This window comes from Bubalus bubalis, chromosome 4 (genome assembly GCF_019923935.1).
Source record: "Bubalus bubalis isolate 160015118507 breed Murrah chromosome 4, NDDB_SH_1, whole genome shotgun sequence".
Taxonomy (NCBI): Eukaryota; Metazoa; Chordata; class Mammalia; order Artiodactyla; family Bovidae; genus Bubalus; species Bubalus bubalis.
The window spans coordinates 137,662,197-137,690,015 of NC_059160.1; the positions used below are offsets into that span (position 1 = coordinate 137,662,197).

Sequence of the window (27,819 nt, forward strand, 5' to 3'; positions counted from 1 at the left end):
CGCTTTGGTCCCGGCGCGGGGGTGCGCGGGGGGTGAGACCAGGCCCGCTCAGCCTGATTTACGGCTCTGCTGAAAACCGCTTCGTTCCCGCAGCAGTAGCACCGTCGTGGCAGCAGCAGCAGCTGCAGCAACAAGTCGGGTAAGTGGGCATCTGCGCCCGCGGCCCGGCCCAGGGGGCGCGGCAGAGGGGGCCGTCCGGGCTGGGCAGCAGGTCCCGTCCCGCACCACGACGGGGAGCTGGGCATCTCGGCCCCCGCCTGCGGGCACTCGTGTGCGCACGTATCCACTCTGGCACCGGCGGGCTGGCACGCAGAGGAGCTGGGGTGGGGAGAGCCGGGACCCCCGAGGCACAGTCATTTCCAGCCTGCCCCGCTTAAGGCAGAGGAAATTAGGGCTTGTCTGCCAACCCTGTGAACTGGGGCCCCCGCTGGGCCCTTGAAAGCTGGCGCACTCCCGGGGTGCATCAGCACGGGTTTCCCCATCCGGGGATGCCATTCCTTCCCCATTGCTCCCTGGAATTCTGGTACCCCTTCTTTCACGTCTGGCCTGCGTTTTCGGCCAGAGTTGGCCTCCTGTCCCCAGAATACGCGTGTTTAAACAGCTTGCTGTAGCACAGGAAGAGGTTCCCCTCTTTGGGGGCAGAGGCTTATTAACATGGAAGCTTTGTCTACTGTGTGGGGACCACAGGCACCTCTGCTTTCAAAGAGGTTGAGGGCCCAATAATAGTACTTTTTAGCCAAGACCCTGGCTCCCTCCCTTTGGGGTCCCGTGCTTATTACTTACATTTAAGAAACCATTCCTGGAGGGACTAGATATGCCCTGCTGGCAGAATTGGGCTGCTAACAGTCATCTGATGCTAGGGTTAAGAAAATAAATTTCTATGAGGAAATAAGAACTTCCCTTTACTAAAAAAGTTATGCTGTTACCTACATGGTTCAAACTTTGGCCACCCTAGAGGTTGTCATGTTAAAACAGGATCAGAGTCGAGACAAATCCATCCAGAACACTCTGTTTTAGTAAAACCTTATCTGTGGCCCCACTTAGTATTTTGATACATTGGGTTTCCAGATTTCAGTAAATCTGGAGTATTAGGGGAGCATCATTATTATGATAACACTTTGATTTAAATAATCACAGCAATAATTTTAAAATTAAGGGCAGAAATCTCAGATTGAAAATTTTTCAGCTGATAGTGTGCTTAATGCCACTGCACTAGTTTGAGTGATACTTTCCCTATATTTGAGAAAGTTTGCTGAGTTTGCTGTCTTAGGACCTGTTTTGACAATTCATGTGAGTTTCTCTCTCTCTTTTTTTTTTTTTTTCATGTTTATCAGGGTCCTCAGTAAAATAGTGTGTGTTTTTGCAGTGACTGTACTAAATTCAGGAGGGCAGGAAAGTTGAATTCCGTGTGGGAATCTGACACTTCCTTTTGGCCTTGGATTAATTGCTTTACCTCCTTGCTCCAGTTTCCTCATCTGTGAAAAGGGAGTGATACCCAGCTTTTTTATCTTTAAGTAGGGGTTGGCAGACTTTTTCTGTAAAGACCAAGTAGAAAGTATTTTGAATTAGCCTGCTATAGGGCCTCCATCTCAACTACTCACCTCCATCCTTTAGCACAAAGCAGCAGTAGACAATATGGAAATGAGTGGAATGTTGTTGGATTTGGCCCATGGATTGTAGGTTTTAATTTTAATTAGGTATTATATGTAAAAGTAATTTGGAATTTCAAAGCCTCTGTCCCCATGGAGATCAGCTCATTTCAGTAGTAGTTTTTTAAACAGACATGCAAACTACCTGTTTTATTCCTCCCTGCCCAGGAACTTTTAGAGTAATGCAACAGAAGGCCTTTGAGGAAAGCAGATACCCCTGGCAGGAGTCCTTTGAGAATGTCGCTGTGTGCCTGCCTTTCCGTTGCCCGAGGTGTGGGGACCATACCAGATTTAGAAGCCTGTCCTCGTTGAGGGCCCATCTGGAATTTAGTCACAGCTACCAGGAGAGAACCCTCTTGACAAAATGCAGCCTCTTTCCATCCCTCAAAGACACAGACCTGGTCACTTCCTCCGAACCCCCGAAACAGGGAAAATTGCAGAGCTGTGGCAACATAGTAAAGCAGAAACCGAGCTATGTTAACTTGTATAGTATTTCGCACGAACACTCCAAGGACAGGAAGCCATTCGAGATGGTGGCAGAGAGGCCTGTGTCGTACGTGCAGACCTATACTACAGTAGACCTACGTGCAGACTCGCCGGATGCACCGAGGGCCAGTCCAGGCCTTCCTGCCTCAGACACCAAAGCAGCTTTCGAGGCACATGTCAGAGAAAAGTTCAGTCGGATGGTCGAGGCTGTGGACAGGACCATAGAGAAGAGGATTGATAAACTCACCAAAGAACTGGCCCAGAAAACTGCTGAACTGTTGGAGGTTCGGGCGGCATTTGTGCAACTGACGCAGAAGAAGCAGGAAGTTCAGAGACGAGAGCGAGCCCTGAACAGACAGGTGGATGTGGCCGTGGAGATGATCGCAGCCCTGAGGCAACGCCTGACGGAATCCGAAGAGGAGCTTCTCAGGAAAGAAGAGTAAGTGGCGTTGAAAATGGATGCTAACCCCCTTGCTTTAGACACTTCCCACCCACTCCCAAGTTACACTCAAGTGTAAAGCATAGTTTGGTTTTAATTGCTTGCAGGTACCTTGCTGCAGTCTCCCATTGATATTGTTGAATGTAGGAGACTCAAGACTTTTAGTACTGTTTACCGTCTCTGCTATGGCCTCCAGCTCAGCAACCTGAAAGTTGAAATATTGTATTCCTTCTCACCTTAGAAACTGTAGACATCACAAATGTCTACTACAAGTGTCCTCTGTCCATGGTGGGATCCATTCCTGGTGTATGTACCTGTGTGTGTGTGTGTGAGGGGAGTAGGGGGTTGGGGGATAGGGGCGTTGAGTTGAATGGGAAGGCAGAAAGGGAGTGCTGGGCACCCTTTCTGTCTTATTGACAACTCCATGTAATAAAATCAAGAACATGAGATGTTGTCTTATTCAAATATAAAAATATAGTCTGCTGTTGCTGCTAAGTTGCTTCAGTAGTGTCCGACTCTGTGCGACCCCATAGATGGCAGCCTACCAAGCTCCCCCATCCTTGGGATTCTCCAGGCAAGAACACTGGAGTGGGTTGCCATTTCCTTCTCCAATATGGTCTAAATATATATAATTTTTGCTTCTTAGCCATTTTGTATTACCTGTCCATGTTAATTAAATATTAGTAGCTGAGAATCTATTAATAATAATTTTTATTTCAAAGAAGCAGACATTAGGAAACCCAGAGGAAGCATCTGAGATTGCCATACTTTTATGATTTAAGTTTGAGAATTTTCTTTTTGTAAAATACTAGACTTAGTCATGCCTGCTTGCAGAGTTGATGCTGGTTTTTACAAATTACAGGTGATTGGAGAAGCTGTTAGTTTAAAAATTATCATACTTGGAAAAGCATTTCCTTATCAATAAGTATGGATTCATCTCAAACTAGAAAAGTATATGTAACAATGCAGTGTTATATCCCAAATGCAGAATGTTGGATTTAATTTTAAGTGGAGGCTCAGAATTCATAGAACCAAAGGAAGTAAAAATTGATTGACTGAAACAGCCTAAAAGGAAGGTTTTCAAATAATTTGAGGTGTGCTATACAGATTGACTTAATTTCATGCTTTCTTTGTCCTCTGGCACTCTTCTATCTGGTGTTGTCTCTTAAAATGTAGTAATTAAAGCTTCCTCCACTTGGTAAGAGGCTGAGAAACCCTATGTATTAAAGAGATCATCACTTGCTATTACTAAATGCTTACCGCCTGCCTGGAGAAAAAGCCTGCACTGCTCAACTAGATACTTTTTTTTAAATCATGTAGTGAGGACAGATTTGAATCAGCCACTGATTTACTTTACTCCTATGGAAATGATCTCCTTTGAAAAATGTCTCGCTCTTGGCTCTTGGTATTTCCTGGTGGGAAGTTAGAGCCTTGACTTGCTATAGCACCAAGGCTGACTAACACTGCACCACTGAAGAAACGGCAGATGGCATTGCTTTATGTGCAGAGAAGAGCGTGGAGTTAAATTTGTGACATTTCTGTTTGGTGGAAGAGCAGTCAGTTTAAAAGGCAACCAAATTAATTGTGTGCATTTATATATTTGTCATGTTTTATTTATTAAGTACACAAGTAATAAGGGCGATGGGCTTTGGGGTGGTGGTTGCCTGGAGCATGGGAAAACAATACGATGGTAGGGAGGAGCATATGGTTAGATCTAGGTTATTGTCGGAGAAGGCAATGGCACCCCACTCCAGTACTCCTGCCTGGAAAATCCCATGGACGGAGGAGCCTGGAAGGCTGCAGTCCATGGGGTCGCTGAGGGTCGGACCCAACTGAGTGACTTCATTTTCACTTTTCACTTTCATGCACTGGAGAAGGAAATGGCAACCCACTCCAATGTTCTTGCCTGGAGAATCCCAGGGACGGGGGAGCCTGGTGGGCTGCCGTCTATGGGGTCACACAGAGTTGGACACGACTGAAGTTACTTAGCAGCAGCAGGTTATTGTCAAGGATCTAACTTTCATTTTGTGTTCGAAGGTGCTTTATTATACCAAAAATAACTGGTCAAATAACTTAAATAAAAGTGGGCCACGCATGAATCAGCAGTGATAATATGTTATATATGGTTAATCCAGTGCTGTTACCAGAGGACCAATTAGAAAACTAAATATATTCGTAAAAATAAGATTTAACAGGGCAAAATTGTATGTGTTAAAGTCCTCCCTCCTCTTCAGGTATCCTCCCCCCCATTCTCTGGAGACAGCCACTGTTTAGGTCAGTGGATATCCTCATGGACCTTTCCTGTGTGCATACAGTCATAGGTACTTTATGTGCACATATAGAGTTACTGTGTTTTCCCCAGTGGAATCATGACACATACTGTTCTAATCTGTTTGCTACTGAGGAGTGCATGGGTTTTGTTCCATTTTCCTGGTATTAAAAAGTAATGTCCCAGTTAATGTCCTTGTACATATATCTTTGTTCACATTTTGGGGTGTATACCTAAGGATAAATTATGAGTTGAGTTTTAGTATGACATTTTTGGACTACCAGGGGAAAAACAGCAGTGACAAAAACAGAACGAAAACCACTTTAAGTGAAAATTTAGTGAAACTGCCTTAAACTTTTAAACATAGGATAAACAAAGTCTTCATTTTGTTAAGCATTCATTTGGCCTGTCCCATTAATTTCTGTATTCATGCCTCAAATAATCACTCTTTCTGTACATAAAATAGGACTGAAAGAGTGTTCTTAACAGGAAGGACAGTGGAGCTCTTGGTCTGAGAGGGCAACTGTAGCCAACAGCCTCCGTGGCTACGGCTAGCCCCACCCCCACCCCAGGGTGCGGAGCAGAGCAGGCCAGCTGTCCGTTTATCATGCCAGGGTGATTGGTCAGATGAGCCTGGCTCAGCCACGCTCCTTCCCCGCTCACCACTCCCTCACAGTGCTGTGGCTTCCACCAAAGAGAAGAGGCGACCTTTCAGGTACGGAAAGCCCTGCCTGCCCAACACACACATCAGGAGCTGTGCTCTCCTGTTTGTTGTTGTTATTGTTTGTTCACTAAGTCTCCAACTCTTGCAACCTCATGGACTTTAGCCTGCCAGGCTCCTCTGTCCATAGGATTTCCCAGCTCAGAATACTGGAGTAGGTTGCCATATCCTCCTTCAGGGGATCTTCCCAACCCAGGGATCGAACCCACGTCTCCTCAGCTCTCAAGGCTCATTTGTGAGAAAAAGTAGGTTGTTACAGTCCCTTGTGAAATTGACTTAAACTCCAGGGACCCTTTAAGATACAGATGGTAGATTTGGTTTAAAAAATAAGCAGACTTCTAGTATTTTGACATTCACATGAGGTTCTCTTGATTATGGATTTCCCCCTCAACTTTAAAATCCTTTTGGGGACTTACCTGGTAGTCCGGTGGTTAAAACACCAGACTTCCACTGCACAGGGCACAATTCCATTTCTGGTCTCTGTTTGGGAACTAAGATCTCACAAGCCGTGCAGCATGGCTAAAGTAAAAAAAAAAAAATCCTTTTTTCATACTGAAATAAAAGACTTAAGGGCTGATTCTGCCTTGAGGCCATCTATAGGCTGAACCAGCTTGGATGTAGAAGTCATCTATATGCTGTGTAAGAGATTGTTTGAATTGGCAGAGTTTTGTACTTTTGTGCGAGTCTCATTGTACCTCCACAGAGAGGTATCTCTGTTTTTGGAGTGCACATCCAAGAAAGAAACTGTCCATTGTTTTCAGTCTGTGCAATTTTAAAAGTCTTATGCAAACAGATACTGTATTTACTTGTCCCAGAATATTTAGAGCTTATAGGTAGCACTGTCCATGATCAGGTAAATCGACCCTGGCCAACCTTGCAGCAAAACTAATACAATTATGTAAAGTTTAAAAATAAAAAAAAATTAAAAAAAAACATAAAAAAAAAAAAAAAAGAAGGATAGACATGGATTGGATTGTAGCTGACTCCTGGCCGATTTGGTTACCTGGGGTTCAGAGGACATCAATGTAGTAGCAGTAATCCTAAATTTACTTGCATACTCAGGTGCTGGCAAGGCTGGAAAGCCCTGACCAAGCACCTGTGATGTGCCCAGCGCTGTGCTGGATGTGTGTGTGGTGCGGGGGCGGGGGGAACGCATAACATTCTTGGTCCTTTTCCCTAAGAAGCTTCCACACTACATAGGAAGAATAAATCATACCCATGTTCAAACTCACTGCTTAAATACAAACCACGGTTTCAAGTTGATGAACATTAGAGAAAAGGTTTTCCCTTGTGTTGAAGCCACACCGAAGAGTGAGGAGGAAAGGTGGGATTTGCACAGGTAGTTGGAGGACAGTGACATTGAAGGACATCAGAGAGGTGACTATTAGAGATGAACCCCGAGGGGACTGTGTACTTTCTGTTCTGGAAAGAAACCATGTTCATTTTACACATGTCAGAAATAATGCCTGAAACAGTAGAATGACAGGGACAAAAATTTAGTAACAAACCTGAAATGGGAACCCGAATTTCTTGTCTCTTTACTGAGTGCCTTTTCCATTAATTCACTCAGCCAGACTTTTGAAAATAGGTTATTTGCCCAGAGCATCAAGACTAGGTAATACCAAATCTGGCCTCAGCCAGACTTTTGAAAATGGGTTATTTGCCCAGAGCATCAAGACTTAGGTAATACCAAATCTGGCCTGTTTTGGAATGGGCTTACTTCTCTGCTGTGTTGAGAGGCCTGGCATGGTGACATCATTTAGCATCAGAAGTGTTGGGAAATGGGGAATGGCGGCATCATCAGTATAGTTATGATATGAAGCTTCTGGAACACCAGCTCAGGACCTCTAGCTTCCAACAAGGGCTGTGAACGTGGCCCTCTAGATGTTCATGCCCAGTCAGGGTGGAGTATGTGCCACTGCCAGCCTTGGATGGCAGTGAGGGAGACTCTTTGTAGTTCCATGTCGTTTCCATGCTGCTCCCTTGCAAGCTGCCATAGATATGACCTTTACTTTCTTCCTTCATCATTTGTCCTGTTCCCAGGCTGCTGTCAGCCAGAAGACAACTCTTTATTGAGTGCCTACTGAGTGCCAGGTACTGTTCTGGGTTCTGGTCATACAGTGATAACCAAAGGAGTCCAGTTCCTGCTTCTATGACAGGAGTAGATGAGCAGGTAAGTCAGACATTAAACATCATGAGGGGTGTGTTAAAAGAGACATCCATGGGTGGCTTGAGCTAGGACTGTCCACTTAGGTTTCTCTCCAGAGCTGGCTGCGGAATGCTGTCCTTTGAAAGGCAAGTTTGACTTGGTAACTTGCTTTGCACAACTGAACCCACTTTCCCATCTTTGATCAACTAAAGCAGTGAGCGGGCAACTTGGTCTCCAGACTGACCCATAGCTAGGAAGCAGGCTTAGAAAAATCACGTTAGGTGGAGAGTTCAGTGGGACAGGGAGGTGTCTGCTCCATGTTTTAATGCATTTATGTGAATGGAGTCCTCCCTATGCAGGCTGTGCTCCGTGCAGACTTACAGACTAATGTAGGAAAAAACAGGATGTCAAGCATGCCCTCTTAGATCTCTGATAAAATTTGGAAACCCCCCCCTCCAAATTTTCAAATTTTGTAAAAGAGATCCCACCTCTATTTCTGTAGTAGGTACCTTTGTTGTAGGCCACTTGTTTTATGCCCCAATACTTGTCTGGAAAAAGAGACAAAGAAACCTCAAAATCTTTTAGTCAGTTACAGATTTTTGACTAAAGATGGAATTATTAATAACACATTTCATGCTTTCAGCAGAAATTTGTGGAGCCCCTTATGTGTCTCTCTCATGTCCATCCTCCCTTCCCCTACCACCCTCTCTGTCTGGACTGAGGGGCTTAGGATGTGGTTTTGATCTCTTTAGAGCAAATAAGAATAATTTGATTTTCTTCTTATTTTTTTTTAAGTCCTTAGTTAGAATTGTATTCTTTTTGGTGTGTTCCAGGAGGTCATGAAAGAAAGATGAGGCAAAGGGCTGACCCGAGTGGAAATGTGATGTGGCTCCTGACGTGTAGCAGGTGTGGATTCCACCTTGAGGGCCCCTCCAGGGACACAGGAGCTGACCCCGAGCTCTGAGTGAGCAGCCAGGCTTCCAGCACTCGGAGGCGGTTGGCTCTAGTTTTAGGATTTGCCTCATGGGTGACATTACAGTCTGTCTGAGGTGCTCTGTGATCAATAGCTAGGCTATTTTTAACCAGGGGTATTTTTACCGTTTCGTATACTCTGAAGAGGTTCATAAATCAGTAATGCAAAATGAAATTTAAATAACGGGGTAGAGCTTTGCCCTTGGGATGGAAGCTGTTAAAGTGTTGTTTAAGAATAGAAAAGAGGCATCAATTTTAGATCCCACCTCTACTTCTGTAGCAGGTATCTTTGTTGTAGGTCACTTACTTGTTTTATGCCCCAATACTTGTCTGGCAAAAGAGACAAACAAACCTCAGAATCTTTTAGTCAGTTCAAGATTTTTGACTAAAGATGGAGTTATTAATAACACATTTCACGCATTCAGCAGAAGTTTGTGGAGACCCTGATGTGTTCTGGTGTCACGCTAGGGGCTGTGGGAGTCGCAGTGAAGAGGCAGGCCAGGACCCCGAAGTCCCTGGTTTTGTGGTTGATGGTGTCGATGGCACAGCTAGTCCCTGGAGTGTGCTGTGACAGGTTCTGCGGGAGAACACAGCAGATCGCCTCGCCTACGTCTAGGGGCGGGCCTGTTGGGAGCCTGAGGCTAGAAGGATCATTAAGAGGGGGCTTGGGAAGGGACCCTGGTGGAGGGAACAGCGTGTGCAGAAGTAAGCATCTGGCTTGGAGGCTGAGGGGAGTGAACTAATGCTGGAGCAGAGAGGAGGTGATGTGCCTTGATGAGGCCCGAGGTGAACCGAAGGCTTACAGGATGGCCGTGAAAGCTGGAAATGGTTTGTTGACAGTAGATTACAATGGGTGATATGATCAGTGTGCCGCCCCTCATTAACAATGCACAGCTCACTGCCAATGTAAAATCGCGGTGAACACCACGGAGCGTTAACATGCATTTCCCTCTGTCTCTACACCTGCTTCTAGACAGTGTATCTTTGATTTTTCTGAAATTAACCCATCTTTAACCTACTTCTGATGGAGAAGGCAATGGCACCCCACTCCAGTACTCTTGCCTGGAAAATCCCATGGATGGAGGAGCCTGGAAGACTGCAGTCCATGGGGTCGCTAAGAGTCAGATACGACTGAGCGACTTCACTTTCACTTTTCACTTTCATGCATTGGAGAAGGCAATGGCACCCCACTCCAGTACTCTTGCCTGGAAAATCCCATGGACGGAGGAGCCTGGAAGGCTGCAGTCTATGGGGTTGCTGAGAGTCGGACCCGACTGAGCGACTTCACTTTCACTTTTCACTTTCATGCATTGGAGAAGGAAATGGCAACCCACTCCAGTGTTCTTGCCTGGAGAATCCCAGGGACGGAGGAGCTGGGTGGGCTGCTGCCTATGGGGTCGCACAGAGTTGGACACGACTGAAGTGACTTAGTAGTAGTAACCTTTTTCTGAAGAAGTAACTGAAGGGATTCAATCTGTAATATAATGAAGTATGACCTGTGTTTTAGAGCTTATAGCTATCCTGCAAATGAATGAGTACATGAGTGAACAGATATTTCTTTCTAAATAAAATTTTGTACTGAAGGGGCTTTTTCCCTTCATGCCTCCTTCTAGACTTTTTCTGTACACCTGTGCATCTCAGGATACTGACAGATTTCTAGGTCTGCAAATCATTCAGCATGATAACGAGCTTCAGGCCAGTTTCTTATACTGTATACTGGTATCTTTTTCCTTTAGTATCAGATATTGCTTTAAATAAAAGTATTCTCCATTGAAGCTTAAAACTTGATTTCAATCACATTTAACCTTTAAAAAAAATAAATAATAAGTCAAAAATAGGGCTGGAAGCAGCCTAGAATCAGTTAATTTTCCCAGAGCTGGTCTGCACCTGCACCTGGGTTGAATTTCAGGTTTGCCCTTATCTTCTCGTCTGGCCTTCCAGCTTTGCACTGTATTGTGAGTCAGTGTTGAGAACTTAAAACCACACGCCTTTTACTCTGCTTTCTGATAGCATCATGTTGTTACTCTTTTTCTTAGTCACATTCAGCTTTGTAACTTCATGTTTGTTTCTTTTAATGTCTGCTTCCCTACTCTGTGGGGAGTCTGCCTTACCACAGCTGGATCCAGCCCACCACCTGCTTTTGTGGAGCCCCTGTGCTAAGAATAGTTTGTTTGTTTGTTTGTTTTTTGAATGCTTGAAAAAAATTCAAAAGTCAAATAATAATTCATGACATTTGAAAATTATATGAAATTCAAAATTCAGTGTCCATAAATGAAGTTTTATTGTTACATAGCCTCCGTGGCTCTTTTGTGCTAGGCAGACTTGAATACTTGCAACAGAGACCATATGAACTGCAGAGGTTCAAATATTTACTTCCTGGCCCTTTACAGAAAACGTTGGCTGGCCCTTGGGTTAGACAGTAAGCGTCATGAGGACGGCCACTGGTTCATAAATGCTGCTGCCCTAATCCCAAACCTGGTAGCATTCAGTAAATGTTTGCTGAGTTACTGAATAGTGGAGTAAATAAATTTAGGGATTCTGGCTGCATTGTACCAGGGTTCTAGCCTGTGTTGTCCACCCTCATCTGAGTTCTGAGATTTAGGATCACTGTGTATATGGTAGGGCTTCCCAGGTGGCGCTAGTAGTAAAGAACCCACCTGCCAATGCAGGAGACGTAAGAGATGCAGGGTCAGTCCCTCGATTGGGAAGGTCTGCTGGAGAAGGCAATGGTAACCCCCTCCAGTACTCTTGCCTGGAGAATTCCAGTGGACATAAGAGCCTGGTGGGCTACAGTCCATAGGGTCGCAAAGAGTCGGACACGAGTGAAGTGACTTAGCGTGCACTGTACATGGTATTGCCAAATTCAGGCTTAAATTGAAGAAAGCAGGGAAAACCACTAGACCATTCAGGTATGACCTAAAACATATCCCTAACGATTATACAGTGGAAGTGAGAACTAGATTTAAGGAACTAGATCTGATAGACAGAGTGCCTGGTGAACTATGGACAGAGGTTTGTGACATTGTACAGGAGACAGGGATCAAGACCATCCCCGAGAAAAAGAAATGCAAAAAGGCAAAATGGTTGTCTGAGGAGGCCTTACAAATAGCTGTGAAAAGAACAGAAGTGAAAAGCAAAGGAGAAAAGGAAAGATATAAGCATCTGAATGCAGAGTTCCAAAGAATAGCAAGGAGAGATAAGAAAGCCTTCCTCAGTGATCAGTGCAAAGCAATAGAAGAAAATGATAGAATGGAAAAGACTAGAGATCTCTTCAAGAAAATTCGAGACAGCAAGGGAATATTTCATGCAAAGATGGGCTCAATAAAGGACAGAAATGGTATGGACCTAACAGAAGCAGAGGATATTAAGAAGATGTGGCAAGAATACACAGAAGAACTGTACAAAAAGATCTTCACGACCAAGATAATCACGATGGTGTGATCACTCACCTAGAGCCAGACATCCTGGAATGTGAAGTCAAGTGGGCCTTATGAAGCCTCACTACCAACAAAGCTAGTGCAGGTGATAGAATTCCAGTTGAGCTATTTCAAATCCTAAAAGATAATGCTGTGAAAGTGTTGCACTCACTATGCCAGCAAATTTGGAAAACTCAGCAGTGGCCACAGGACTGGAAAAGGTCAGTTTTCATTCCAATCCCAAAGAACGGCAATGCGAAAGAATGCTCAAACTACCACACAATTGCACTCATCTCATACGCTAGTAAAGTAATGCTCAAAATTCTCCAAGCCAGGCTTCAACAATACGTGAACCATGAACTTCCAGATGTTCAAGCTGGTTTTAGAAAACGAAGAGAACAGAGATCATATTGCCAACATCCACTGGATCATCGAAAAAGCAAGAGAGTTCCAGAAAAACATCTATTTCTGCTTTATTGACTATGCCAAAGCCTTTGACTGTGTGGATCACAATAAACTGTGGAAAATTCTGGATACCAGACCACCTGATCTGCCTCTTGAGAAATCTGTATGCAGGTCAGGAAGCAACAGTTAGAGCTGGACATGGATCAACAGACTAGTTCCAAATAGAAAAAGGAGTACGTCAAGGCTGTATATTGTCACCCTGCTTATTTAATTTCTATGCAGAGTACATCATGAGAAATGCTGGGCTGGATGAAGCACAAGCTGGAATCAAGATTGCTGGGAGAAATATCAATAACCTTAGATATGCAGATGACACCACCCTTATGGCAGAAAGTGAAGAACTAAAGAGCCTCTTGATGATAGTGAAAGAGGAGATTGAAAAAGTTGGCTTAGAGCTCAGCATTCAGAAAACAAAAATCATGGCATCCAGTCCCATCACTTCATGGCAAATAGATGGAGAAACAGTGGAAACAGTGACAGACTTTATTTTGAGGGGCTCCAAAATCGCTGCAGATGATGACAGCAGCCATGAAATAAAAAGACTCTTACTCCTTGGAAGAAAAGTTATGACCAACCTGGAGAGCATATTAAAAAGCAGACACATTACTTTGCCAAGAAAGGTGCACCTAGTCAAAGCAATGGTTTTTCCAGTAGTCATGTATGGATGTGAGAGTTGGACTATAAAGAAAGCTAAGCACCGAAGAATTAATGCTTTTGAACTGTGGTGTTGGAGAAGACTCTTGAGAGTCCCTTGGACTGCATGGAGATCCAACCAGTCAATCCTAAAGGAAATCCGTCCTGAATATTCATTGGAAGGACTGATGTTGAAGCTGAAACTCCAATACTTTGGCCACATGATGCAAAGAGCTGAGTCTTTTGAAAAGACCCTGATGCTGGGAAAGATTGAAGGCAGGAGGAGAAGGGGATGACAGAGGATGTGATGGTTGGATGGTATCACTGACTCAGTGGACAGGAATTTGAGTAAACTCCGGGAGTTGGTGATGGACAGGGAGGCCTGGCGTTCTCCAGTCCATGGGGTCGCAAAGAGTCGGATACGACTGAGCGACTGAACTGAACTGAACTGTACATGGTATGGCAGCAGTTCTCAAACTCTTTGGCTTCATTTCCCCCTACACTCCTAAAAAATCTGAGGACCCCAAGAAACTTTTCTCTGTGGAGGTTTTATCTATCAAGGTTTACTATATTAAAAATTAAAATTTAGTGAAGTAAAAAGGACGGTTATTAATTCATATAAAAATAACAATATTAAATCCATTACTTGTTTAACACAATGAAAATATTTCAAAAAAGAACAATTTTCCCAAAAACAATTTAGTGAAAAGAATGGTTTTGTTTTCGAAATTTTGGAAATACTTTTAATGTCTGGCTTAACAGGAGGCAGCTGAACTTCGTTAGTTCTGCCTTTAATCTGTTGCAAATTTGTTGTTTTGGTTGAAGTAGCTGAAGGAAATCTAGTCTCACACAGATAGGTAGTAGGAAAGTGGAGAGGTACGTTAATAGCCTTTTAGAGAATGGTGGCTATTCTGCTCTGATACTGTGCCAAAGCTTGACAATTGGTAGTTTCTCAAAGGTTAATTGCAGTGTGGAACCTGAAACCACACCAGTGAACAAACATTTCCTCCTCCCCTCCATTGAAATCCATTGGTCTGTCTTGCACTTTGAATGGATATTTTACTGTTAGGAGTATAATTATTTTAAAAAGTACAAATGCAAAGTAGTTAAAGCTCTTTCTCTTTCATTCAGGAAGTTCACAAGATTCCTTGGGGAAATAAGAGGTGTTTCTGGATATTGTTAATCCAGACTGAACAGGATGTGAAAAGGGGGATGTGAATTTGTGCACACATATTATTCCACAGTTAATCACCAGCTTTTATTCCTGTTTTTATCTAATACAGATACCCAAACACAGTCTCAGTATGATGAACTTCTCCAGCCCTTTTCTCGTGTAACTTCTCTTTTAGAATTAAATCATCACTGTTTGTTTGTTTTTTTTTTCTTAGTTGATGTGAAACATCCATAAACTGAAATTAGGTTAGTATTGATGCCAGGTTGTTTGGAAAAAAGGGTATTAACTTCTTAGCTTTAGGGCACAAGATAATTGGATGAGGGAGGTTAGAAAAAGATGCTTCTTTTTTACAACATGACATAACACTATACAATCAACTAGTGGCATTAGTGTTTTAAAAAGTTTTATATGAAATAAAAAAGTTTTATATGGAACCAGTTATAAAACATCACATGATGTAAAAATACAGCCACAATCATAAGCTGCATTGCATTCAGATTTGTTTTCTTGCTTTTGAGATGTTGATCCTGTGGGATTAAGCTGTCAAATACTGATGTCTTATATTCTAAACTGTATAGCCTGAGAGCCCAAGAATAGTAAATATGCACAGGAAAAAAAAAAAAAAAGACTGGAAAAAGTACACCAGAATCTTGACAGTAGTGACTTCTGGGTTATGGGACTATGGGTCACATTTTGTTTCTTCTTTGTCCTTTTTAAACATTGATTACGATAAATATTTATTGAGTATTATGTGTCATGTATTGAATGATGGAGTTAAAGTGAAAAGGTGATTGAGCTTCTGCTCAGTTGGGTCTTCCATAGATCACTTTTTATATTTCTCATAATAAATGTGAAATACTTCTGTAATGAGATAAATATAGTAAATATTTAAAGCAAAATAAACTGAAAAAATACACTGGCTCTTTTTTCTACTTTTTGGTTTTGGTGGGCAAGAGGGTTGTGCGTTTCTGGTTGTTTCTCCTTTAAGTACCAGTGTGGAGATGCTTCAAGAGTCAGTTATCCTGAATATCACTCTCTTTCTAGAGGACTCTTTATTATGGGCTTGATTCCACATAAATTGAAGCCTTGATTTTGGAAAGAGGAAGGAGTAGCCATTTCCTGGGCTTTGTTTTTGGTGGTGCTTTTGAGCCATATGAAGATGTTCCATCCAAAGGTTCTGTACTATAACTAAGGACCATGACAGGGCTGCATGTGACACCTGGATGGACCCTCACTGTTTTGCTGCTGGTTAGGATTTTGTGACTCACCTAGGAGGCAGAGCAAAGGCAAATGACAGCAGAACTTGAAAACTGGCGTCTCTCTGTGGCTTGAACAGCTTGGAAAGTGTACATCTTCTATTCAGGGCTCATAGGGAAACATCTGGAAATAAAATTGGAACTTAATTACAAAAGAGAACTTTCCAAAAGGACTCTTACTTCTTATATGTGAATGCTTCTTAGCTACTGAAAGATAATGGAATTCTTTTGGGCTCTGAGTTTATATTTGATCTGGATAGGAAACTAGAACAAGTTTGATGAGCAGTTTTTGGAGTGAATCATTGTTAGAACCAGTCTCTTTTCTGTTTGTATAAATATATAATTCTGAAAGTTTTGCAGAGATGCTTGACTCTGTAGGAAGTGTCAGAAACTTTTCAGTATAGCAAAATATGATGTAATATATTTGTGAGAGAAAAATCATTACTAATTGTAAAAGTGGCCTCCTGACTAGTTGTACAGAATAAAGGAGTTGGAAGTCACCACCAATTATTTGGCAAAGATCTGTGAAACTATGACTTCCTGAGCTGAACATCCATGAAATTCTACTCTCAAGAAATTATGGAGCTTAGCAGAAAATAAAAATCAAGTAGAGGCCGAGAAGATTCGGAGAAGGAATAGAATTTAATTGACTATCTAGAACAAATGCCTGAGGTTAGATTAAAAAAAAATAGGATTTGTTAATCTAAAATGAAAGAGGTTTAGGGGACAATGAGCAGATTCTTTAGAATCTTGGTTCTGCATGAGTAGAACATGGCCAGAAAAATGAGGGACCACTCCTTGAAGGTTGAGAGTTCAAAGACACATAAATATTGTATCCAACAGGTAGTGAAATTATTGAAGTCATTTGCTCCAATGGGTGTGACAAAACATACAAAGAGGATGGCCAGAAAGATCTTCATGATTTCTTATTGCATGAGGCAAATCAAATGAGAGAATTGTGATACTGTGTACCTACTATTGGTGCTGACTAGTATGTGTGTGTATTTGTAGCGATGTTTGTGAGGATGATTACCAAATGTAAAGGGTGATGGTCTTGGGATAATGGGATTTTAGGTGATATTTTCATTATATATTTAATGTGTTCGAATTTTTAATAAACAACTTATTTAGTTGTAACTCAGGGAAGTATTATTTTCATACTTGCATTAGAAATAAGATATAAAGTAGTAATATAGTTACTAAAATTTTTCTGGATTTGTGAATCACAGTGAATTATGTAGATGCAGGTATTTTGCTCAACTTTTTAGGGAGGGGCAGCCTGCACATTGCTTCTCCTGTGTCAGCTGTAGTAGCTTCCCCAACATACCTTGGATCTACTCAAGATGGCAGTTCTTGGACTGTTTCATTCTTAGTCTATTGGACATAGACTATTTTATATGCTCTGGTGCTCAGTGTGGCATCTTGCTTCCATACTTCCCTACCTATAGTCTTTTCTTCCCTAATAGCCAGACTTTTAAAATACAGGACAGAACTTTTCTCAGAAGCAGCCAGTGGTTTCCTGTCTCATGATAAAATCTGGAGTCCTCATGCTGACCTGGGAGACCCTACCTGGTCCCGGCCTCAGCTGTTCCGCCCTTCCCTGCTCTGCTCTGTACCTGAGACCATTCTGCATGTTCCTGCCGAGGACCCGGCTTGCTGTTCCCAGCTGTCTTCACGGCTGTGCTTGCTTCCTGGTGTCCATTCAAATGCTGCCCCATCCAAAAGGTGGATGTCTTTGCTGTCTACAGTATTACTTATTCCTTTCCTTCCTCTGTCACTCTTTGTCCCCTTACACCCAGTTTCCATTTCCTCCTTAGCACTAATCACCAACTGACACATATGTTTATTTTATAGTGACTATCTTCTACTAAAATGTAACCTCTCAATGCAATCACTAAAATGTAATTTTATGTCTTTTATCATGGCTATGGCCATACCTTGTAGGGCAGTGCCTGACACATAGTAGGCTCTCAGTAAATATGAGTTGAATGAATGAATTCACAACCCACTCCAGTATTCTTGCTGAGAAAATCCCATAGACAGGGGGGCCTGATAGGCTGTGGTCCATGGGGTCGCAAAGAGTCAGACACAACTGAAGTGACTGAGCACAACACACATGGCCATACTACATAGGGCGGTGCCTGACAGGGCAGGCTCTCGGTAAATATTCACTGAATGAATGAATTCCTGTCTCGGTTCTCCATTTTGTGTTCTGACATTTTTGCCTTGCAGAGAGGTGGTTACGTTCAACCATTTCCTGGAAACAGCAGCTGAGAAGGAGGTTCAAGGAAAAGCTCGGCTGCAGGACTTCATAGAGAATCTGCTGCACCGGGTCGAGCTAGCGGAAAAGCAGCTGGAGTACTACCACAGCCAGCAGGGGGCCGGCCCCTGCGGGGATCCCCGAGAGCTCGCGGTGAGTCCTGCAGGCCCGGCGTGAGGGTTGTGATGCGTCAGGTGGGGTCAAGGACAGAAGGAAAGGGTGCTGGGAAATGACTTGCAGGAATTTTCTAGGCATCATTTGAAAGCATTGCCCCAGCCACACCTGTGTTGCGGAAGTGATACAGGTGAGCCTAGGACACCTGGGAGTAAGTGAGACCCTGGATGCGTGGTCTCCAGTTCTTCACCTCCAACTCCACATCAGGCTGAGGTGGTAGAAATACTTTTATGTTGCAGCGTAACAGTTTGAAGTATCCAAAGAAATCATCTGTCGCAATCATGTGTCAGGTGGATAGGAAGTTATTAATATTATCCTGTTTTTGAGCTCGTCAAGGAATCATCTGAAAACTTTCATGCTTCTTAGTTAGCAAAAGATTTAATCACTTTTCCCCCCCTTAATAGGAAGGAAAACACTTGTTGGTATTCTCTCTAGGTGAAAGATTCTTTAAGTAGATTTTCAAAAAGACTAAGCAAAATTCCCAAATGGTATTCTATAATAGGATTTTGCATATGATTTTACACATGGTTGCAGGGACTTAAGAAACCCCCAGAGCCCAAATGAGAACCCTGAGTATAGATGAAGGTCCAGCTCTGATAAGTGGCTTGATCAAGGTTGCCTGGACTCTTTGGAGGGTGGGTGGGAAGTTGGTGGTTTACAAATAAGCACACTTCAGATGAGGGATGTGGGTGGTCACATTTACTGTCCATACAGTTTCCCTGATGGTATAAACAACAAAGCCAAAGAATGGATTTTTGAAAACCTAAAGTGGTTTATTTATAACATTTTCATTATCAATTGAATTCTATTTATGCTTACCATCTTCTCAGAAGTTTAAAAATGATTCTTTTACTAACCCCGAAATGAGGAAAAGAAAAATAGGAAACATTTATGCTAACCAAAAGATTAGTAAGGTTGCTGTTGGTTGATTGAAAAATTTAGGCTGAGCAGTCTGGAAGCCAAGATTTAACAGGAAACGTGATTAAATAAACAAAGAAGGAATGAAATGAAAGGCAGGTGGGTGAAAGAAGGAAGACCAGAGGGAGAGACACAGATAGCAGGAAGGTACAGAGACAAGGAGGAAGGGAAGAAATGAAGACTTACACAGTGCTTGCTCTAGTTACATTCACTCAGCCTTACAGCTGTGCAGTTGTGCAAGCCCCTGTGCAGGCAACTGTGCAAGCAGTCAAGAACAAAGAAGATTGGAAGGAAGTCCGTGTGTTATGCCTATGAGCTTTCAGTAACTGTCATCAAAGCAGTTTTAGCTACCTGACCTATTTGTTATTTTCTGGGTGGGTGTCTGTGGTCTCCTGAGGAGGAAGCTTTATTCCCCTCCTTGGTTCCCTAGTCACCTCCTTGGGAAAATACAAGTCCAGTCATAGACAGAGGGACACTCTGAGCTCTTCCCTGCCTCCTCCTTCCACTTTGCCCTCTCTCAGGAGGGGGCTGTGGCATGAGATCATGGAGACCAGATGTGAGGTGAGCCCGCCTGGCTTCTAGATCATTCCCACCCTGCTTCTGACTGGGTGAGACAGTTTGTCTTCCTGGGCCCATCATTCTTCTATAAAATGAAGTAGTTGTACTAGATGCTCTATAAGGCTTTAAACTTCTCAGATTCTCTGATCATCACCTGACTTTGGTGGTTAGGAGTTCTAAAATTAAAATGTAGCCATAATATTTTCAGTACTTAGGCTTATAAGTAACGCAGAGCTACGAAATGTATAAATTTTTATTGTACAAAATTAAGAAGTTCTTAAAGAAAGAGAAAAATAATAGAAGGCAAGGAGAGAGAAAGGAAGCCCATTAGTTCTTGCCTTTATTTGTATTTCTGTGTTCACTTCCTCTGCTCACTTTACTTTTCCAGCTTGGAAACTGAACACCTTTTAAAAGACATAGCCAGTCATTAGTTCTTACCTGCTGTATCATATAATCAAAAGTCAAACAGCATCCCAGCTCTTGTAGTCAAATGTATAGATATAAAATTATATGTGTGTGTAGGTACACATAATGTATATATGCAAACATGTACACATAAATATATATATATGTATACATGTACATACAAATATGGTAGGACATGTAATAGTAAATATTTATGTTTTTGTTCTTTATGTCCCAAACGTGACACCATCTGCCTTTTTCAGATTTAATCCACACAGGAAAGAACTTAATTCAAGTCAAATAAAACACAGTTGAGATTGAGTGGGAATTTAGAAATGAGAGCTGTCTGTAAGCAGGGCATGATCAGGCTGTAGCGAGGTAAGCTGACTTTTGGAGGGAGGACACATCACCCTGAGAGGTGTCAAGGATGAGATGTTTGATTTCTGAAAGAATGGGCAGATGTGGTTTTCCCTGTTTTCACATATAGTCCTCTCAACTCTACTTTGGCCCATAATGTGCCATGTTATGAGACAGTCTACGAATCCTAAAATCATTTTTCCTTTTAACTTAGTCTATTTTACATAATAAAATACATTTACCATGTCTTTGATGTAATTTAACTACTCAGTCTGGCCATGGAAGAACTTGGACGCTTTTAGCAGGATCTGTAGTAACCTGTTTGGTCCAGCTTAGAGAAGGTGCAGGCCTCTGGAGCCTCAGCTCTGCCTGGGAGAGCTTCTTGCCCGGGTGCACCCCAGGATGGAGCAGAACTTTCAACTCCCGGCACCTAAACTCCCTCCTCCAGAACCGTGGGGAATGCCATCCCCAGCCTGGCCGGCTCTCCCCATTTCCACCAAGGCTGCTCTGCAGAAACAGCACTGCCTCTTCATCTCCCTTCTTCCCTGCCTCCCTCCCTCCCTCTCTCCTCTTCCCTCTTTTTCTCATTACTCCTCCAGAGAGTAATGACATCTTTAGATTGATGTGTACCTCTGTTCTTTCTAGCTTTAAGATTCTTTTGTGCACTAGAAAAATTTCCTTCCCCCTCACAATTAGCGCCTTTTCTGAAATAATGTTTCGGCATTAATCCCCTTGAGCATTTATGTTCTTTTTCACCTGGCTGATTTCTAAAAATGCAATGTGCTTACTCAGATAATTTGTCTGTATGCTCTGAAACATGCTGTCGAATTAGACACAAAGTGACCTAATATACCATCTGCCAGAATTACTCACAGACCTGCTCAAATAGAAGGTCATGAAATAGCTTGGATAATCTTATTTTAAGCATTGCATTTATTTCCTGCAGGTTGCTAAATTAGTGCTAGCAGTAATTCATTTACCATATTTATTGGGGACGCAGCGCTTACTGGGTGCTGATGAAACTACTGTGAACAAGATCGATGAGGTCCCTGGTCTCAGGGAGGAGGGAGACACAATAAGCAAACACATGAGGAAGATAATTCCGTACAGTGAATAACTACCATGAAGAAAAAAGTAAGATGACGTGTTTGAGATGGTCACTTTAGCTTTAGCAAAAAGCTTTCGAGAAAAGCCCCGCTGAGAAGGCAGCATTTGCACTGTGACCTGAATGGCAAGGAGGCAGTTCTGGAAAATTTGGAAGTGGAACATTCTAGGCAGAGAAATAGGAAGTGCAGCTGCCTCAGGAGGGAATAAGCTTGGCACATTTGAGTGGCGGGAGGTAAGTTGGAAAGGCAGGAGGGGTCCAGATCAGGCAGGAGCTTCTTGGTCATATAAGGAGTGTGGATCTGTTCCATCACACGTAGGGAAAAACCAATGAAAAGTTTTAAGTAGGAGATGATCTATGTTTTAGCAGAACCACTCTGCCGCTCTGGAGGAACTGATGGAGGGATGCAAGAATAAGAGATGGGTTATGTTGTGGCCGGTGAGAGGGGACAGCAGCTCAGATAGAGCCAAAGTAGAAATTAAAGGTATAGGGTATGTTCTTGGAGGAGAATTAACAGGATGAAGGATTAGATTTAGATGGTGAGGGAAACTGAGGAGTCAAGAACAAATTCATGGTTTTGGCCTAAAAAGTTGGGTATATACAGAGAGGAAAGTTGGAGGAGGGCTAGGTTTCCAGTTTCCCAAAAGCTGTCATATCCTGAGACACCATGTCTGTGCTTTAGAAGTACTTAGATTGGCTCTCAGTACAAGGTTATTTATATTTTTTTCAACCAGAAATGTTGACCAGGGCCTCTCTTGATACCTATTGTCATACCCTTCTCTCCCTAAATAAAAAGACAGAGTAGTTGGACCAGGAAAAAATGGAGGTAGGTGGATTGACTGAGTGGGAAGAGCGTTTCCATCTGCCTACAGCTGTGGATCCAGAAGAACACTGGCCTCTTGTGTTCACAGGGAGGAGAGCAGAGGAAATTCGTTTTCACAGGCACCACCTCTACCCACAAACCTCATAATCCGTCAGATCACTGTTGGCCTTTTCCCCGGTAAGGGAACATGTATATGTGTGTACGTGCGGGTGTGCGCAAATGCGTGTGCACGCACGCACGCACACACACACACATACACACACTTTTGAATAAAATTCCAAAGGGAATTATGTACCCATATTCAGCAAATCATCACATTATATGTTTACATACACACATAAAGTTGAAAACATTTTGTTATATCTCAGTAATAATGATTTTTTAAGTGGGGAAGTATTTAAAGGAAGAAAAACCGTGTAAGTTTTTACAGTTTATAGATACACTGAATCCATTCAAGGAGCCCAACTGATTGGAGCAGGGGGTATGGGCGGACTGGAGGAAAGAGAGTAGAAATGCGGATGCCTCCAGGGTTCCCAGAAGCTGCCAGTCTGGTGTTTGCTGGAGCCATCTGTTCCCCCTTCTTTGTATATTACAAGACCTCAGGACCCTCATACAAGGAAGGTGCCTTTTGCTGTTCAAATTTACTTATCCCATGCCAAACCCAGCCAGCGTGGACAGGGTTGGCAATAACGTGACATTCAATTGTGTCCCAAGGCAGAAGGCAGGAATTCTGTCTCACCTTCTTGGTCACCAAGAAGTCTGTTTAAGAACCCTTTCTGATTTGCTGCTGTCTGCGGCTTAAGCTGCATACAGAAAACTTGGAGGAAGATCCTGTTATGTCAGGCTTGGTTTTGTGGGTGACTTGAATATAGCGGGGGTGGATGTTGGCCATCCTGGGCCAAGATGGCCCTTTCTCCACATTCTCTTTGTCGCCCTCTTCTGTCAATCGGCCTGTTAATGGGACAGCAGTTCTCTTAGTTGGAGGCTGCGTGCGGGAGGTTGGGAACTGAAGCTTGGGAATACACTGGAAATACACTTGCCTATAAAGTGTTTGGTGACATCTGGAACACAAAATGATAATTATCCATTTATTCTGCAAATGGTGTTCTGAGCCCAGCCACAAAAGTGCATGCAGATATTTCATTGAGAGTGGAAAATTATCTCAATGATAGATGGCCTCAGGACAGTTGTGGAGTTGGGTTTTCGTGTGCTCTCATTTTAGAAATGATGTATTTTAGGCAATAAATATTTTGTGCCAATTTTCCCTTTAGTTGATACACTGTGACCAGTCATAGCTGTGTAAATTAGCTGCAAATACAGCCTGAATCAATCAAGAAATAATGGCACATCATTCCAGTTTTTAAAAACATGTTTCTCCAAATGTTGTTCTCTTGAGGGGCTGTTTAACTTTTTGAAATTTTTGAGATCTGCTGATACTGGCTTTTTGGAATTCTCAGAACAGGGAGCCACAGAGGCTTCCTGAGTAAGCAGAGCTGAGCACGAACTGTTCTTGTTCACTGCAGTGATGGATGGTGCCATGGGCTGTGCTCCTGATAACAGTCACTGGCTTCCTTAATGGGAATACAGTTTCTCAAAAACATAAGGAGGATTTTTATAAAACCAAACCCAACCTTTAAGTGAAAGTAATATTTTGTCTTGTTTTCCTTCAGCTTACAGATATCTCCTCAAATAGGAAGCCCAAATGCCTGTATGTATATCTTTTTATACTTAGACCATTTGATTAATGTTTGCATGACATGCCTTCCTGTTACACTTTTTATGGTATCTATAATATAAATATATTTGAGAGCTTTGGGTGAAAATTTACCTGCTTATTTACCTTTCTAAAAATGTGGATGTGACTTTTATGCTAATGGTCTATGAGTATATGGCAGTATGATAGTACTACAGGAGGCTTTTTAAAGTATTGTGTAATAGAACTTTCTCCTATTGTGCTATCGTGTAGCCATAGTAACCCTATAGTGCTGTTAATGTAGTGTACATACTGATATATATATATTTTATACATGAATTTATACCGTGAATCATATACTTTATGATAGCTGTACTACAGATTTGTTTGAATCCCCTAGAAGTCACTTAAATAGTCAAAAGGTATAGGTTCTGGTCTCATCTTCTCCATAGACCACTGTGTGTTACCCTTGATAGTCATTTAGGTTTTCTATGCCTCGGGTTCTGTCACTGGTAAATAAGACTAGTAATATCTCCCTGGGAATTTAGTATCATGAGATCATTTTCATGAAGGCCATCGTATCAATGTGGAAGGAAAAGTATCAGTATACAATATATTACTTGTTTCACTGGTAGCATTATTGCTACCTTAGCACGTAGAAGTGATTGTGCCATGAGTAGTTTTCATTCTATTAAGGACTTAAAACTTTCTGCTTATCTACCTCCTCCCACAATCATCTGTAGAAGCCGAGGGCACCTGCATTCTGTGTATAACCACCCTGATCTCAAGGCCCATTTCCATCCAAAGGGAAGGATGAAAAAAGCCAAGGATGACAGAGCCAGCGTGCAGCCCGCTAAGTCCCTGCATGAGCAGACCGAGTCGCCAAGAGAACTCTGCAGACCAGCAAAGAAAGGGGAGCCTCTGGGGTTCGGCCGGAAAGGCAACATCAGACCCAAAATGGCCAAAAAAAAGCCGACAGCCATTGTGAACATCATCTAAAAGGTTGGGTGGTTCTGGACCCCAGCACTGGGCTTTGGGAAGTGTGTTCTAGGGGGCATCAGTAGTGTCCTTTTGGACACACTGTGTTATAAAACATATTTCATGTCAATGTGGGCATTGACCTGGATTAACCAGAATTTAACAAATGGGAATCTTGGTGAACCAGGCTTTTATACAAGTCCCTTTTGGAAGCAGGAGGCAGATTACAGAATTGTTTTTAAAATAATGAAATCAGTCTTATTCCAAAGTTTTAGTAAAATGAAGCTAGCTCCAGCTCTTAAAATAATTGGCCCAGTAAAGTTCTATGAAATAAAAATATTTTTGTTTTTAACCTCACTGTCAGTTAATTTGGGAGCCTCCAAAATAAAGCTTCTTGTTTCCCTGAAAATTCTGGTTAATCGAGATTCCAGTGTTTGGGTTGCTTCAAGAACTCATCCCATTAGATTTCAGTTGTCATCTCGACAGACTGTTTTCCAGTTTGTTCGATTCAGGTTTTTTGTTTCCCTGGATGCATGTTCATTCTTATTTTGGTGCCTCTGCTTTCTTCCTTGGCTGAGTATTCTGCACTCTAAGACTGTGCTGCCAGCCTCTATCTTAATAGCTGCTTCTACTGCTGAGGTTGGGGAGGACAGTAAAACCCTTATGCTCAGCACCCGTCAGCAGTTCAGGGTCAGAAAGGTTGGATACCAGTGGACTACACATTTAGTGCATTGCGAGCCACCCAGGAGACACACAGATGTTACTCAGCTCTTTACTAAGACCCGCTGCCCCGGGTGGTGGGGCGGAGGGGTGGTTTATTAGCAGCCTCTCTGTCAGCTATAGGCACAACTTTCTCCTTGCTGGCCTGACTTTTCCATCTCTTGCTGCTTCTGTGCCATTTTATGACTAAAATACACGTTCCCACCTTTCAGCCGAGTATCTGATGTATTTGTTGTATATGGCTTTCTAAAGTGATTTCCGAAATAAACAGTGCATGTGGGATCCAGAATCTGAAATCATCCTCCCCTCTCTGCCTCCCTAAAATGGCCTTTGTTTCCATAAAGAACCATCTGTCATGAACCTCCTGCTTTATAGTTTTCTTCAAGAATAAATTTCTGTGTTAGTTTTTAAAATTTAGCAATATCATCAGGTCTCCCGCAGAGTTTATAAGTGCTGACAGTCCTTTGGAAACAAGAACGGTTATGTCCACAACTATATACATATATATATATAACAAATACAAAATGTATATGTCAAGTATATTAATAATTTATTTTTAAATACTCATGAAAAAGGTGTATGTTTGTGGTGGGTGATTTTTAAACTATATATGTTCATGTAAATTGAATTCTCTGATTTTAGAAATTAAAGCTTAACCTAATTAACATTAGTAGGATTATGATTGTTACTGCAATAAGCATCAGATTAGCAGTGCATTCAAAATAGGTAACAAAACAATTACGTAAAATGCCAGTAAATTGAAAAATGTAATTGATACAAATACTTTGAGCCTATCGTAGTGAAAATGTTGATTTTTGAATCTTCACTTGACTTTCAACTCATGGGGATAGGCCCTTCACGTGGTGTATAGGCAGCTATCAAGTGGTAAAAAACATTGCTGTGAATATCACTGTTAGGATAACACGGTAAAAACTGTAATGTTAAAATAATTATTTATTTGGAGAATTAACCTCTTCCAAGGTTATTTATTATTGATGTTTATACCATGATTGCACTTACCTTTTACATACTAAACATTTGACTGGTTTGTTGTATTGCATGCTCTTTGTCCCATAATGTGTGTGTGTAATGATAGTCGTTTGCTTTTAAAGGTCGTATAAGCCAGATTTTTTTCCCGTTTTATTTAATGTAACTTACGTTTTCAGTTTTCGTTTAATATGCCTTGAGGGTGTGACAGCTGTCTCTGACAGTGGTACCCAGTGATCTTCAGAAAGCACCGTAATGCCCTGTCTACTCTGTGTACATTATACAAGACAAATGATTTTAAGGTTTATTATATTAAAATTTTTTTAAGTTGTAACTAAATTCTGATCCTTATATAAGGAAATGCACTATGTATATTGTGCTTCCTTAGAGACATAAATTTGGTTTTGAAACATGCGAGCCACCTCATTCTAAGGGATATCCCATTTACCTGCCATGGCCTGAGCCTTGTGCCATGTCCCACTTGGGTGTTATTTTTAAATGCATTCTTTGTGCTCATGGGTAGTCAACCTCAGAGTTGGTCTTTTTAAGAAATCACCAAAGTTTTCTAGGAAAACATGTTAGAGTTTAAACTGAAGAATGGATCTAATTTTATTATTTGTTTTGTAAGGAGGAAGTCTTTGTTTCAACCTGCTTTCATTCTCTTTTCCCAAAACTAGATTACAGATTCTTAACTGAAAAGTTCAGACTACTTAGACACTGTTTTCCGGTATTCTGCAGGGTCATTTTGTTGTATGGAAGTTGGACTATTTGTTCCTGGATTTTAAATAAAGGTTTTTAGATTATGAAATATTATAATAATAAAACTATATTTATGCCTAATGTGTTGGTATGTTTTGTCTAGCTGAAATGTTTCTGGGGAGCCAAGCTGGTTCTTCATGAATAAGCTGTTCATTGTACATGTAAACGCCATGATCTTGTACCTGTAAGTTTTCTTAAGAGCTTAGCTGGATCATTTTTGTTTATCACAATGCCTCTATCCAAAGGTTCTTTTTACATATGTTCACACTGAGAAGTCCTCATTAAAAGCTCATTTGGCACTTTTCTCCCATCTTCCTCCACAACCATGAGTAATTTTCCTACAATGTATTTTTAAACTTGTCAACTCTTAGCAAAAAACCATGAACAGATTTCACAGTGTGTATCTCAGATGGTATGTGCTATACATCCTAGTCATTATAAGGCTCGGAAAGT

General features: G+C 42.0%; 1 protein-coding gene across 1 annotated transcript; it reads left to right on the top strand.

Annotated features, from left to right (window-relative positions):
* ZNF365 (zinc finger protein 365) lies at nucleotides 1-27,447 on the top strand. Its single transcript, XM_006045509.4, has 5 exons — nucleotides 1-139; nucleotides 1,818-2,574; nucleotides 17,862-18,042; nucleotides 23,900-23,937; nucleotides 24,666-27,447. Exons 2-5 carry the CDS (start codon nucleotides 1,832-1,834, stop codon nucleotides 24,919-24,921), a joined length of 1,218 nt encoding a protein of 405 aa, XP_006045571.1. The 5' UTR covers nucleotides 1-139; nucleotides 1,818-1,831; the 3' UTR covers nucleotides 24,922-27,447.
* Nucleotides 27,448-27,819: the final 372 nt, after the last annotated feature.